The 14,574-nt window shown below is 47.1% G+C and overlaps 1 protein-coding gene across 2 annotated transcripts in view; it reads right to left on the minus strand.

Moving 5' to 3' along the window:
- LOC140198199 (uncharacterized) overlaps positions 1-12,323 on the minus strand; it is a 47,380-nt gene extending 35,057 nt beyond the window's left edge. For both annotated transcript variants that reach the window (XM_072259229.1, XM_072259228.1), the window contains exons 1-3: positions 12,158-12,323; positions 9,128-9,445; positions 1,315-1,431 (exon numbers count right to left, since the gene is read on the minus strand). In XM_072259229.1, the coding sequence (XP_072115330.1) occupies positions 1,315-1,431; positions 9,128-9,445; positions 12,158-12,212 (490 nt within the window). In that variant the 5' untranslated portion in view covers positions 12,213-12,323. The remainder of the gene's footprint in view (positions 1-1,314; positions 1,432-9,127; positions 9,446-12,157) is intronic.
- Between the last annotated feature and the right edge of the window lie 2,251 nt (positions 12,324-14,574).

The raw sequence follows: 14,574 nt of genomic DNA on the forward strand, positions 1-14,574 counted from the left end.
GTGAGGCCTCACCTTGAGAACTGTGAACAGTTTTGGCCCCCTTATCTTAAAAAAGATGTGCTGGCATTGGTGAGGGTCCAGGTGAAGTTCACAATGAAAGGGTTATCATATGAGGAACGTTTGATGGCTCTGGGTCTGTGCTTGCAGGAATTCAGAAGGATGAGGGGGTTCCTCATTGAATCCTTTTAAATGTTGAAAGGCATAGACAGAGTAGACGTGAAAAGGATGTTACCCATCGTGGGAGAGTCTAGGACAAGAGGGCACGACCTCAGGATAGAGGGGTGCCCTTTCAAAACAGAGTTGTGGAGAAATTTCTTTAGCCAAAGAGTGGTGAATTTGTGGAATTTTTTGCCACATGCAGCTGAGGAGGCCAGGTCATTGGGTGTATTTAAGGCAGAGATTGATAGGTCCTTGATTGGACATAGCATCAAAGGTTACGGGGAGAAGGCCGGGAACTGGTGTTCAGGAGGAGTAAAAAAGGACCAGCCATGATTGAGTGGCGGAGCAGTCTCGATGGGCCACACGGCCTAATTCTGCTCCTATGTCTTGTGGTCTTACATTTGGATGCTGCCCTTCTCGCAGATTCAGACACGTACTCTAAATCATCCCAGGGGATGCACTGACACTCATCTCCCGTTTCAAATTTCGACACTGTCCCTTACCTTCCTTCTCATTTGGGGAAGTTCCCTAAGTCATTTCTCAGACCCCCAACCTTTTTGTAATACTTGGACACCGCCCGTTACCTACCTCACATCCGAATACATTGTTTGCAGCCTCCTCCCCACACTTAGACAAATTGTTCCTTATTTACACCTTTTCCATACTACATCCCCCTTCTATCATTCAGTCGCTCACATCTGGTCGGCACAGAGCCGCATCTGATATAGCCGCTGCCTCACAGCGCCGGGATCTGGCGTTCAATCCCGACGTCGGGCGCTATTCGCACGCCCCGAGTTTTGCGCGCATGCTCTATCACGGGCTTCCCCCAGGTGCTGCGGATTCGTCCTACATTCCAGGGACATGCGGGTTGACACCTTTATCACCCACAGTAACTTGCTCCTCGTGTACAGGTGGCAACTGGGGAGCTGATGGGAACGTGGGGACGACGTGAAAACTGCGAATTAGGCACTTGATGGACCGAAAGGGTCGAAGGACCTATTTCCACAGTGTGTGACACAAGGATATTTGAGAAACAACACAGTTTAGAGACGGTAATGAATTTCATTTGGGAGAATATGCGCTATTCCGACAGATAGCAGGCTTGTATTTACACTGGTTGGGACTGTAGCATCAATGCAAATTGATTGAAAGTACCTTTAGTGCGCCAGCGGAGCTGTGCAGATACAATAATCAAAGCAATGACAAGCGCTGCTATCACTCCCGCCGACACTCCGATGAAAATAATGTTAATGGCATTGCTTTGAGGTGCACCTAGAATAGAAATCAAACAAGCATTAGTCCCTCGGGTAGGTGAAGCGTGTTTTGTATATTCAATATGTGAGGCATTTGGGTGCCGCTGGCGAGACTCGCAACACTCTCTTCGCAAATTACTCTTCAACCGGAAAACAATATTTAAGAGGCACTGACGGGTCTACCGTGTTGCTATGAGCCTGGTGTCACATACATGCCAGTTCAGCTAAAAAGAATTTCCCCCCCATTAGCTTTGGAATATCTATGGGACTGAGGGATGTGGAGCTACTGCAGGCTAACGACCGGCAATGGGCATTGAATCGCGGAGGGGCTACGAAGATAAGAGTAGTCCATTCCTCTTATCTACGGTATGTCTTATCTCCTTGAGAAAATGGAGGGCTTTGATTAAAGGAACCTCGTCAGTTTCATGGCCAGGTTGTTCGCCCTTACCTTTCATAGCTGTGGATCAGATCTTTGGTACACAAACCTAGATTACGAACCGAGAAGTTAACCATATCGCTAACGATGGATTATTTTCAACCTGGTATTAAAGTCGATTTATAACAACATGGGCACAGGTGTAGGCTACTCACGTCCCTCCACCACCACCTCACCCCACAATGTCCTCCCGCATTCAGTACGATCATGGCTTTAGGAACCACGAGGTAATGTCGCAACTCTATAAATCCCCGATGAAGAATATTGTGGTTAGTTCTGGTCCCTTCGTTATAGGAAGGATGCAGAAGGTTTGGGAGGGGGGGGCAAAGGAAATTTATCAGAGTGCTACCTGAATTAGAGAGTGTGTCCTATGAGGATCAGCTGATCAAGCAGGGGATTTTCTCTTCGGAGAGAAGGAGGGCGAGAATTGATTTGATAACGGTATACAACATGATATGAGGCACAGATCGAGAGGACAGCCAGAAACTTTTCCCTAGGGCAGAAATGGCTAATACACGTGGGCATAATTTTAAGGTAATTGGAGGAAAGTACAGGGGGATTTCAGAGGTAGTTTTTTTTTGTACAGAAAGTGGTGGGAGCGTGGAACGCGCTGCCGGCTGTAGTAATAGAGGCAGATACATAGGGGCATTTAAGAAACTCTTGGATAGGTGCATGGATGATAGAAAAGTGGAGGACTATGTAGGAGGGAATGGTTAGATTAACATGAGATGAGGTTAAAAAGTCGGCAAAACACCGCGTGATTTAATTTTCCATGGCAGATCCGCCCCGGGGCTTAATCCCTCCCCTGTCCTAACAAACGTTTCTGGATCTGAAACGTTATATCAGTTTCTCCCTCCACGCCTGCTATCCGGCCTACAGCCTTTTCTATTTTTATTTCTGTTTCAGAAAGAGTGCAGAGAAAATTTACGTGGATGTTGCCAGGACTTGAGTATCTGAGTTACAGGGGGAGGTTGAACTTTATTCCCCAGAGCATCGAAGAACGAGGGGAGTTTTGATCGTAGTCTCCAGAATTATAAGGATTGCAGAGACGGTAAATGTGAACTGACATTTTCCACTGAGGTTGGGTGAGACTAGACCTGCAGGTGAAGGGTGAAGGTGAAATGTTTAAGGGAAACGCGAGAGGCAACTTCTCCACTCAGAGTAGTGGGAGTGTGGAATGGGGGTTCGATTTCAAGTTTTATCAGACATTTGGGAACGTGTGAAGGGCTATGGTCCGGAAGCCCGTTGAGGGACGATGCAGAATCCCCATCCATTTACCTGTGACCACTACCCTTTACACATCCAAATGCATTGTTCCCTGTTTCCTCCCCCCAACCCCCCCGGCGCGCGCGCGCGCGCGCACACACACACACACACACACACACACACACACACACACACACACACACACACACAGACACACACACACAGACACACACACACACACACACACGGACAAGTTGTTTCTTATTTACACTGAACATCTGGACACTTTTTCCATAATACACTCCCTCCTCTCAGTTATTCGCTCACTCAAAGTTGAATGTACAAAATATATTTTATTATCCAAATATGTAACTTTATACAACCTTGAGATTCGTCTTCTTTCAGGCAGGCACGAAAAAAAGAAACCCAAAAGAATACATTAAAAACAAAATAAGACCGTCAAACAGACAGAGTGCAGAGGGAAAGAAACGAACCGTGCTACCAATAAAGCAAGCAAACATTCAGAACTGAAGTTCACAACGCCAGGCCTCACTGCTGCCGATCCAGTCTCAGCCCAGCACAGAGCCGAACCAACCCCGCGGAGCAGCGAGCCGATACGGCTCGTCTCTCGCCTCCAACCCAAACACCCCGGCCATTTCAATCTGGCCTGACGCTTAAATCGTCCGAACCCGACCTTTCCAATTCCGCTTGGCTCTTAAACAGATCAAACCTCGGATCCTTCTGCACCTTGCCTCTGCTCCGCCGCATCAAATTGGTCTGCTCTAGCAACTCCAGCCCCGTCATGGTGCTACCGTCTTGCGCCAGCGAGACTCCAGCCACACCGCAAACGTGCCAATTCATACAGGCGATTCAGCTCAAATCCGACAAGGAAGCCACAGGTCAGTCTTTGCAGCAAATGTTTACCAGAAAAGGTGTGAGTACCGAAGTACTTTTATTCACTCGCTCACATTTTTGTCGGCACACTTCTCTCCCACAGGCTCAAGGCATATTATTCAGTGGGTTAATTGTTCACTGTAAATTGCCCCGTGGGTGAAAAGGGGGTAGCTGGCTCAAAGAGCCGAAAAAGCCCATTCCGCACGTTATCTCTAAATTAAAGAAATAACAGTTCAGCACAGACTAGATGGACCGAACGGCCCTTAGTGCCCTATGACTATTTCTAGCATCATTAAGTCATATAGCACGAAAACAGGCCATTCGGCCCAACTCGTCCATGTCAACCAAATCTTCCCGAGCTAGTCCCAGCTACCTGCATTTGGCCCCTATCTCTAAACCCTTACTAACCACGCACCCGTCTAAATGTCTGTTAAACATCGTGATCGTATCCACCTCTACCACTTCCTCTGGCAACCCAGCCATGTACCCACCACCCTTCGTGAGTAAAAAAATTGTCTCTCGAGTCTCTTTAAATGTTTTCCCTCATCTTAAATCCATGTTTTCTAGTTTTAGCAACACACATCAAAGTTGCTGGTGAACGCAGTAGGTCAGGCAGCATCTCTAGGAAGAGGTACAGTCGACGTTTCTGAACATTGTGGGGTGGGGTGGTGGTGGAGGGACGTGAGTAGCCTACACCTGTGCCCATGTTGTTATTAAATCGACTTTAATACCAGGTTCAGAAGTCAGCTAGTAAGAGATTTGAAAGTGGGAGGGGGAGGGGGAGATCCAAAATGATAGGAGAAGACAGGAGGGGGAGGGATGGAGCCAAGAGCTGGACAGGCGATTGGCAAAAGAGAGGATCATGGGACAGGAGGACCAGGGAGAAGGAAAAAGGGGGAGAGGGGGAACCCAGAGGATGGGCAAGGGGTATAGTCAGACGGACAGAGGGAGAAAAAGGAGAGAGAGAGAAAGAAGCAACACACATCAAAGTTGCTGGTGAACGCAGCAGGCCAGGCAGCACCTGTAGGAAGAGGTGCAGTCGACGTTTCAGGCCGAGACCCTTCGTCAGGACTAACTGAAGGAAGAGTTATGGAATGGGATGTGGAATTAAAATGTGTGGCCACTGGGAGATCCTGCTTTCTCTGGCGGACAGAGCGTAGGTGTTCAGCAAAGCGGTCTCCCAGTCTGCGTCGGGTCTCGCCAATACATAAAAGGCCACATCGGGAGCACCGGACGCAGTATATCACCCCAGCCGACTCACAGGTGAAGTGTCGCCTCACCTGGAAGGACTGTCTGGGGCCCTGAATGGTGGTAAGGGAGGAAGTGTAAGGGCATCCCATTCCCATTCTGAAATGTCTATCCACGGACTCCTCTACTGTAAAGATGAAGCCACACTCAGGTTGGGGGAACAACACCTTACATTCCGTCAGGGTAGCCTCCAACCTGATGACATGAATATTGATTTCTCCAGCTTCCGCTAATACCCCACCTCCCCCTCGTACCCCATCCGTTATTTATTTATATACACACATTCTTTTTCTCTCTCTCTGCTTTTTCTTCCTCTGTCCCTCTGACTATACCCCTTGCCCATCCTTTGGGTCCCCCCCCCACCACCTTGTCTTCCTCCCTGGGCCTCCTGTCCCATGATCCTCTCATATCCCTTTTGCCAATCACCTGTCCAGCTTTTGGTTCCATCCCTCCCCCTCCTCTCTTCTCCCATCATTTTGGATCTCCCCCTCCCCCTCCAACTTTCTTACTAACTCTTCCTTCAGTTAGTCCTGACGAAGGGTCCCGGCCTGAAACGTCGATTGTACCTCTTCCTAGAGATGCTGCCTGACCTGCTGCGTTCACCAGCAACTTTGATGTGTGTTGCTTGAATTTCCAGCATCTGCAGAATTCCTCGTGTTTGCGTTTCTAATTTTAGATTCCCTTATCCTGGGAGAAAGGACCTCTTCAACTTTCTACGTTTCGAGAAAAAAGAAACCCAGCCTAACCAGCCACTCCTGAAAGCTCAATACTCCTCCCGGTCCCGAATACATTCTTGTAAACCTTTTTTGTCTGTTTTCCAGTTTAATGGCGTCATCTCGTAGCTGGACGACCAGAACGGCACACAGTATTGACACTTATTATTCTGTGAGGTCGACGTCGATGCTATGTTGAGAAACATTCCAATGTTTACCATCAATTGCTCCAAAATCTCCCCGAAGAATTCTGCAACAGGATAGAGGAAGTGACCGAGGAGAAAGAGCCGTGACGGGACACGGGATGGGAGTGCTAATGCTCCCAATCTACCGACGCACACTGCGTGCTGTGTAATACCCGGGTGTATTAGAGGAGGACATCAGCCTGGCCTTTGGGAAGCTGCGGTTTGTGATCGCGAAACTGGGGGCAACACCAAGCCAAAGCCAAAACACTTCAGGCGCTTCATTCATGGGAACGAGTGCAGCATCTCACTTCTAGTTACAGTATTAGGCTTGGTACTGTGTACGATGGCAATTGTACTGAGGGTCGCATTGTAATATGAACAAACAACAACTAGATCACGTGAAAACGTGAAAGTACTGTACTGTGCAAAAGTCTTATGTACATGTAAAATTTCTGTAAGCGAAGATGCTTTCAAAAATAATGAAATAAAAAAAGTTTCTAAATAGTAAATATAAATACTGTAAAGGGCAGTAAACAGCAAAAAAGGGCGGCGTGACTACCCTTTGCCTTTAAAAGTGCAGCTATTCGCTCACGTAGACTGTCGTGCGCTTTTTTAAGAAAATCGGCTGGTAGGTTGTTCCAAGCATTTTGGAGAACTTACCACAGTTCTTCTGGAGACCTTGGCTGTCTCGCTTCTGTCTCTTCAGGTAATCTCAGACAGCCTTGATGATGTTGAGATCAGGGCTATGAGGAGGCCATACCATCTGAAGCCATATAAAAACTCTGGCGTGCCTAAACTTTTTACTGACATATTAGGATATCTATTGAGCCATTATTTAAAAACAATAGTCTAACTGCTCCCTTATCGCTGTCTAATACACAACAACATTATGCAAGTCGTATTCAACATGTTGTACTCAATGACTTTTTAAGTTTCACTATCAATACGGTTTTCCTAAATTGACAAGACCCAACCAGATCTTTCTGGAACCGCTGTATGACTGACTAGAGGACAATTTGAAAAGATGAGGGGAAATCCCGATCGGGCAGTCCGAGAAGGAACAGTCATGCGGAATACGCTCCACTTAACGCTCAATTCCACAAGCAAAACGGAATATTCCACGCTCCTGTATTGGATGGCTCATTCGTTTCTTTCTGTTCTCGCTTGAGAACGGATTTTCTCCTCAGCGGACAGATCATATATTAATCTGTTTCCCACCTGGACTTCTGAATCTGTTACGCGCGGGAAATATGGGGAGACTCGGCGCAGAAGGGATCATTTTCTGAGTGAGCAGATTCCCCCAAAGCGGGCTGCTTTCGTCTGTTGGTTGGGGTCACCCAGAGGGGTTCCTTCCCCTGACTGAGCTGCTGCAGATTTCAAAGTTCAACGTTGAAAGTAAATTTATTATCAAGGTACATATAGTACCCGAAAATCTTTTTTTTTCCGCGGAGATTCACATTAAATGTAAGGAAACACAGTGGAATCAATGAAAAACTGCACCCAACAAAGACGGAGAAACAACCAATGTGCAAAAGAAGACAAACTGTAAATAGAAAGAACAGATAAATAAATAGCGACAATAATGAGTTGTAGTGTCCTTGAAAGCAAGTCCAATGCAGGTTCAGGACCCTGATGGTTGAGGGGTAATAACTGTTCCTGGTGGAATGGGACATTTGCCTCCTTCTCGTGGCAGCAGCAAGAAGGCGGGATGACCTGGAATGGGAGGTCCTCCGTCTCATGTTTCCAGGGGCAGGTGGAAGGAAGGGGTACCTCTGTGTAGTTGTGTTAAAATCTTGGCATCTTTTCCCGAGATCGGTACGGCAACCAAAGCCGCGCCTGGTGTTCAATAACACACACACACACACACACACACACACACACACACACACACACACACACCCACACCACTCTCTACGCAGCTGATGAATCGAAGGGAACGGCAGAAACCAGTTCAATTTGGTACCAGCGGCATTGCAGGAGTTGCCAGTCAGTGTTGAACTCAACGTACGGAACTGCCTTACGGACTCCAGCTCCGGATTTTTCATTGTGGTTGACTCCCGAAGTCTACCCCAAGAGTTGGTATAGCCGCAAGGCAGTAGGGGTTTGAGATCAGCGTATCCCTCACCTAAATGAGCTGCCAATCATGGCTGACATGCCCCATTTGCGCACGCAAATACACCGCTAATACACACTCATAAGCACGCCATACACACATTCTCGATCAAGCACACACCATCGGACACACGTACTACGTACAGAGAGCACAGAGCAGCACCAGAATGGAACAGGCGCTTGGGCCCACGATGTTGCGCCTAATAAATTAAGTTTTCAATGAAAAGCCTACTAACTAGCCCTTTCTAACTGCACAGGTCCATGTCCCTCCAATCTCGGTATCTCCACAAGCCTATCGTTGCCGCCTCTAATCTGCTGCCTGCTCCACCACCCCGAGCAGCGCATTCTAGGCGCACACAACAGTCTGTGTAAAAACCCTATCCTGCACATCATTGAACTTATACCCTCTCACCTTAAGTGCAATATCAGACATCTCTACCCTGGGAGAAAGATACCGGTTGTTTATCGGTGCCCCCCCCCCCCGCCCCCCGACCCGTTTAACTTACAATCACGCGACATTCGCTCTCATATTTGCGTATATAATCCTGGCATGCACTTTGACATTCTCATAAAACTGTGCTCACTTGCATATACACCACACGAGCGCGCGCGCGCACACACACACACACACACACACACACACAGACACACACACAGACAGACAGACAGACACTCACACACACACACACACACACACACACACTCGTGCGGCCCCCCCTTACAGAGCGCACCGATTAATGAAAAAAATTCTCTCATAGTAAAAAGCTACATGGACTCACGCTCACAGTGAAAGGCGGACACACACACACACACACAATCTCACGCAGGCATGGCCGCAGGTACATCTACCAGCACAAAGGCACACAAGCGTTAAGATACACCATATACAGACGCACATACTCTATTGACACAAAGACTTACGCCGTACGATTATCTTCGTCCCGTCACCCTTCTTTGTGCTGTCCACGGTGCTCATCTCACAATAGTAGGTGGCGGAATCACATTCCGTGAGATTCCTGATTTCCAGAAATGTTGACAACTTCTGACCATCTGTTTCGCGTCTTTCGCTCACTCTTTCGCGGAACTTCCATACGCTTTGTGAAACCTTCAGGTCATCTTTCAGCCAAGTGCAGGTTTTACCCCCGTGAAAATCCGCAGTGCAGTTAATGGTCGCCTTCTGCCCTTCAAGCAGTTGCAGGTGGGAAGGTGTTTGCCGAACTGGGTTTTGTGAGGTCACACCTGTAAGAAATGAAGGACGATAGTAGGGAACCCTTATAGTAGGGAACAATCTGCGGGCCAAACAACATCCACGGCGTCAGAAATACGGTTTGAAGGATTACCCAGATTTTCTCTCTCCAAAGATGTTGTTGCCCGATCTGCTGAGTGTTTCCACACTTTTCTGTTTTTGTTTCAGATTTCCGGGATCTGCGGATTCTTGATTTACAGTTAATGAAAAGATTCGGCCTGCCGTAGGGTCTTAATCGCAAGAAGAGATGAAACTTTGGATACACTCAAAGATTCAGGCAGCATCCGTGACAGAAAACCACTTCTAGCTTCGGACCTGAAACGTGAAATCTTTCTACAGACTCTAACTAACTCGCTGAACGTTCCCAGCGTTTTGTTATTTTCTTCTAGCCTCTTCCACTTGAAGGCACCGAGTCAAACTAAAGTCCGAAACCACCAGCTACCAGTCCGCTCCCAACAACCTCTCCACACTTGATTCTATGTATGAAGTATGTTGCCCTGGAATGGAAACGAGCTGGTCAAGTGATCGGATTTTTAATGAGTGACCATTCGGGGGACAACGATCATATAAGACACAGCCTCAGAATAAAATAGGACAGAGACGATGAGGAATTTCTTTAGCTGGTGGGTTGTGGAATTCATAGCCACGGCCGGCTGTGGAGACTACGACCTTGAGTATATTTAACCGGAGGTTGATAGATTCTTGAGCTGGCGGCACGTCAAAGGTTACAGGGAGAAGGCAGGGAGAAGGTGGTTGAGAGGGGTAATACATTAGCTGTGATGGATTGGCGGGGTAGACTCGATGGGCCAAGTGGACCAATTCTTTCTCCTAGGTGTTCTAATTAACTTTTCAGTTAGTTATGGAAAACAGTAAGTCTTGACATCGGATCAAAGTGAAAATGGGGGTGGGGGTGGGAAGGTTAGTTGTAGCAGTGTTAGGCGGGAACTGGGGAAAATAGATGGGGAGCGACTGTTCAGGGGCAAATCTACCTCTGACATTTGAGAGTCCTTTAAAGACCAGTTGGACACGTAGAATTTAAAACTGTACTACACAGGGGAAAGCTCCTTTACCCATTATGGCCTTGTCAGACATGAGAACCTGAATCGACAAGGCAAGTATTTTTTTAGAGTTGAAGTGTCTTCACTGCGTTGTAGTGTTCTACGTTCTGAGGACTGAGAGAAGCTGTCTTTGACCCTGGTGGTCAAGGGCTTGATTTTCCAGATCGTACCTTATGAATCCGTACCTCAGACAAGCATTTTGATTGGGTTTGAACACCACGATATGGAGGGAGATATTAGCCCATCTACATGCACATTCCCCCCCCCCCCCATTCCCTGCCTGTTCTTGTGCCATAAGACTATAAGACCATAAGATAAAGGAGCAGAAGTAGGCCATTCGGCCCATCGAGTCTGCCCCGCCATTTTATCATGAGCTGATCCATTTTCTCCTATTTAGTCCCACTCCCCTGCCTTCTCACCATAACCTTTGATGCCCTGGCTACTCAGATACCTATCAATCTCTGTCTGTCTAAATGCCCCCATAAACGTTGCTGTGTTTATCGGCTTCCGCTGTCTTCCCTGTCAGCACGTTCCAGGCACCTACAACTATCTGTGTAAAGGAAAACGTGAACGCTGCCTGGCCTGCTGCGCTCACCAGCAACTTTTATGTGTGTTGCGTGAAATGTAAATAGGGGTTCTAAGATTTTCTTTCTCTGCGAAGTGAGCAGAAGTCCTCAACGCAGCGCGGTTAATCACACCGGAGAAATTTTCCAAGTTAAAAACTCGCCAGGAACAGTGGCGCCTAACGGTCAGTAGCTCTCTCAAGCAATTTCCGTGGCCCGTCCCGCGACGGGAGGGCGGCGAGCTCTACGGTATCTATTGATCCACAGTGTCAACCGCCGTCTGAAATAATTTCTGGAGCCATAGGGAGCTACAACATGGAAATAGACCTGTCGGCCCGCCGAGTCTATAGCTTTTTCTGCTCAGCCATCGAGATTTTCACCCTGCCCGCACGATCCTAAACCTACCTCAGCAACAACGGCGTACGTGCCTGCTTGTCCTTTTGTTTGTACTAATGTCAGGTTTCTTTTCTTTCTTTGCTGTCGGGTGTACGGTAGGGTCAAAATCCCAACGGTTGTGTGTTGTCTACGCGCCTGTTTTCTGTGATGCTACTGCAAGTAGTAGTTCTTAATTGGCCAGGCTGCATTTATGGAGGGGAATAAACAGCCGAGGTTTCGCAAAGATCTTTCACCAGGACCAGGACCAGGAAAGCATCTGAGGTCAGATATGAACACGTGTCTCCGGGCGCTGAAAGCCCAAGACTCTACCAGCTTGGTTCTTAATTTGAACTTCCTGACTCTGGCATTTATTGTCCCACTCAGGTTAGTAGCCAACCTCGCAGGTGCACCGATTCGGGCGCGGGCACACCCACCCACACACCACAGTAAAGCGTTCACCATCTATCCCTTATGTGCACGCCCTAACTTTTGAGGAGTATATACGGTGTCATCGAAAACTCTGCCTGCCTTCCTCTCGCTTGGGCTGGTCATAGAGGTCTTGTTGTAGCTCGCTAGAGTCCGAGACTTCTTGTTGCGCAACAGCCCTCTGCTATGCACCATTCTCCAACCAAGATGAACCCCCGTAAACATTTCCACAGTCTTCAAGGCAACGTTCCTTCCACTCAAATTATTTAGAATATTGACTTACCTATTAATAAGAGACTCGGTATGAAGGTAAACACAAACGCCGAGCGAAAATACATAGCCAGTGGGTGTCCAGTTATCAGTTAGTTTAATTGCAGAAGAGGAGAGGTGTCGAGGCCCGGGATCGTAAAGAGCATGACAGATTGAAACTGTCCAGACAGCGATAGGCTAATGGCCTCGCATAAACGAACCACTGAACGGGCAAGGAAATGCGCAACCGGATGAGAAGAAGGCCTAAAGCATTTCGCCCACGAAGGTTTGAAGGGACAAAGCACAGCACCAATCCTTTGATATGGTCTTCAGATAGTGGGATTTCTATTGAAGAAAGCTGCCTCATTATACTCTCGGAAAATACCCAGTATGATTTAAGGATGTGTTACCCAACGTGAGTGCACGCAATCTACGTGTATAACTGTTTCTTGTACGTTGACTTTTATTGTTCTTTTATATTTATATTTATTGTGTTCATTATGTTTTTTTTTATGCCGCATTTAATCCGGAGTAGTAATTATTTCATCTCTTTCACACTCGTGCACTGAAGAATGACAATAGACAATCCTGGAACTTAAAGACATCGCCTTCCATCTCGGTTAACGCAACGCTGTACAGGGCCAAGACAGCTGTAAAATGCGGGCTCAATTCCCGCCGCCCTCTGTTAGAAGTTTGTACGTTCTCTTCTTGACCGCGCGAGTTTGTCCCGGGTACTCCGGTTTCCTCCCACATTCCAAAGTTGTACTGGTTAGGGTTAGTAAAATTGTGCGGGTATGCTATGTTGACATCGGAAAGGTGGCGACACTTGCGGGCTGCCTTCCCCCCCCCCCCCAGCACTTGCCCCGTCGCAAATTACCCATTCCGCTGCATGTTTCGATGGACATGCGACAGATAAAGCTAATCTTCTTCTTCCTCCTTCACGTTCTGGGACTGCGCATCTATCATCTCCGCGGGACCACTTTCACCAGAAGGACAACACGTTCAAAAAGGCAGCTTGTTGATAACTCACATGTACAAGAACGACTGTACACACCCAAAACACACAGATTCCGAAAATCAATATACTGTATGACAAAAGGCCCGCCAACTCGGTCAGTATCGCAGGAGACTATTAATCTCAGGGTCGTGGGTCCCTGCCCCACTTTGGGCGATGTTGTCTTTGTTCTATGACTCTATGAAGAAAATAGATTTACTTGGGAAAATAATCACATCCCCGGCTTGTACCTGCTTACATTCTCCAACAGTGACTCATGAATTTGATACTAATTCTCAATATTACCGCTTTAGAAAGCGAGTCCACAACGATTGACTCACTTTCAACGACTCTACAACTCAAGCGCTCAGTATCATTTATTTACTTTAAAATTTTATTCGCATATTGGATGTTCGTCATTCTTTGCTGTGTATAATTTTTCGTAAACTCTATTGATTTTGTTTTCCTATAAATGCTTAGAAAACGAATCTCAATCTAGTATACCCGGAGTGTATGGATAGTTTGCTAATAAATTTACTTTGAACTTAGAAAGGGTGCCAGTAACAGAACAGGAACTACAAGAAATGAACGGGTCACGTGGGAGATGACTTGCTGATGAATTTTCAGAGACGTTCTTTTAATAATTCGATTTCCTCCCCTATCAATAGGATTCTTTACAACTCGGAGAAAATACCGAAAACTTACCACCAAGGAATCGCTCACGAAGTGCTCTTGAATGTTTGGTTTGCACGCTGCGGCAGACGTCGGGGCTGTCAATCACCTGATCAGTGGCGACCTCCCTACACATCAAGCTACAAAAGCAACGATAGAAATACTGAACATCGGTGCAGTTAAGGACGAGTTACCAGTGGCAAGCTCAGGAACTTTATCACACGTTATCACCTTGATAGGAAAAGATAGGCAAAACTGCAAAGACGGATGAGAAGCGAGAGCGTTGGGAGACTAGCAAATGATGAATTAAATAAATATAAAGAGCCAAATATTACCAAATACTGAACACGAAAACTGAACAACTGATACCCTAGTCGTTAATTTCCGCGATAAGTTCACTCTCAGGGTACAGAAGCAACACTCACTATTCCGGGCAACACGCACAAAATGGGGGAGGTACTCAGCAGGCCAGCCAGCATCTACGAAAAAGAATAAACAGTCGACATTTCGGCGGAGACTCTTTATCAGGACTGTACATTCCTCCAAACTGCAGGCATGAATATCGATTTCTCCTTCCAGTAATTTTTTTCCTCTCCATCCACTTTAGCCTCATACTTCTTCTCACCTGCCTATCACCTCCCTCGGGTCCCTTCCTCCTCCCTTCCACTCTCCTCTCCAATCAGATCCCTTCCTCTCCAGCCTTTGTCTTTCCTACCCACCTTGATTCACCTATCACCTTCTAGCTATCACCCTTCTCCTCCACCCCCATCTTTTTATCCTGGCCT

This window comes from Mobula birostris, chromosome 5 (assembly GCF_030028105.1).
Source record: "Mobula birostris isolate sMobBir1 chromosome 5, sMobBir1.hap1, whole genome shotgun sequence".
NCBI classification, from domain to species: Eukaryota; Metazoa; Chordata; class Chondrichthyes; order Myliobatiformes; family Myliobatidae; genus Mobula; species Mobula birostris.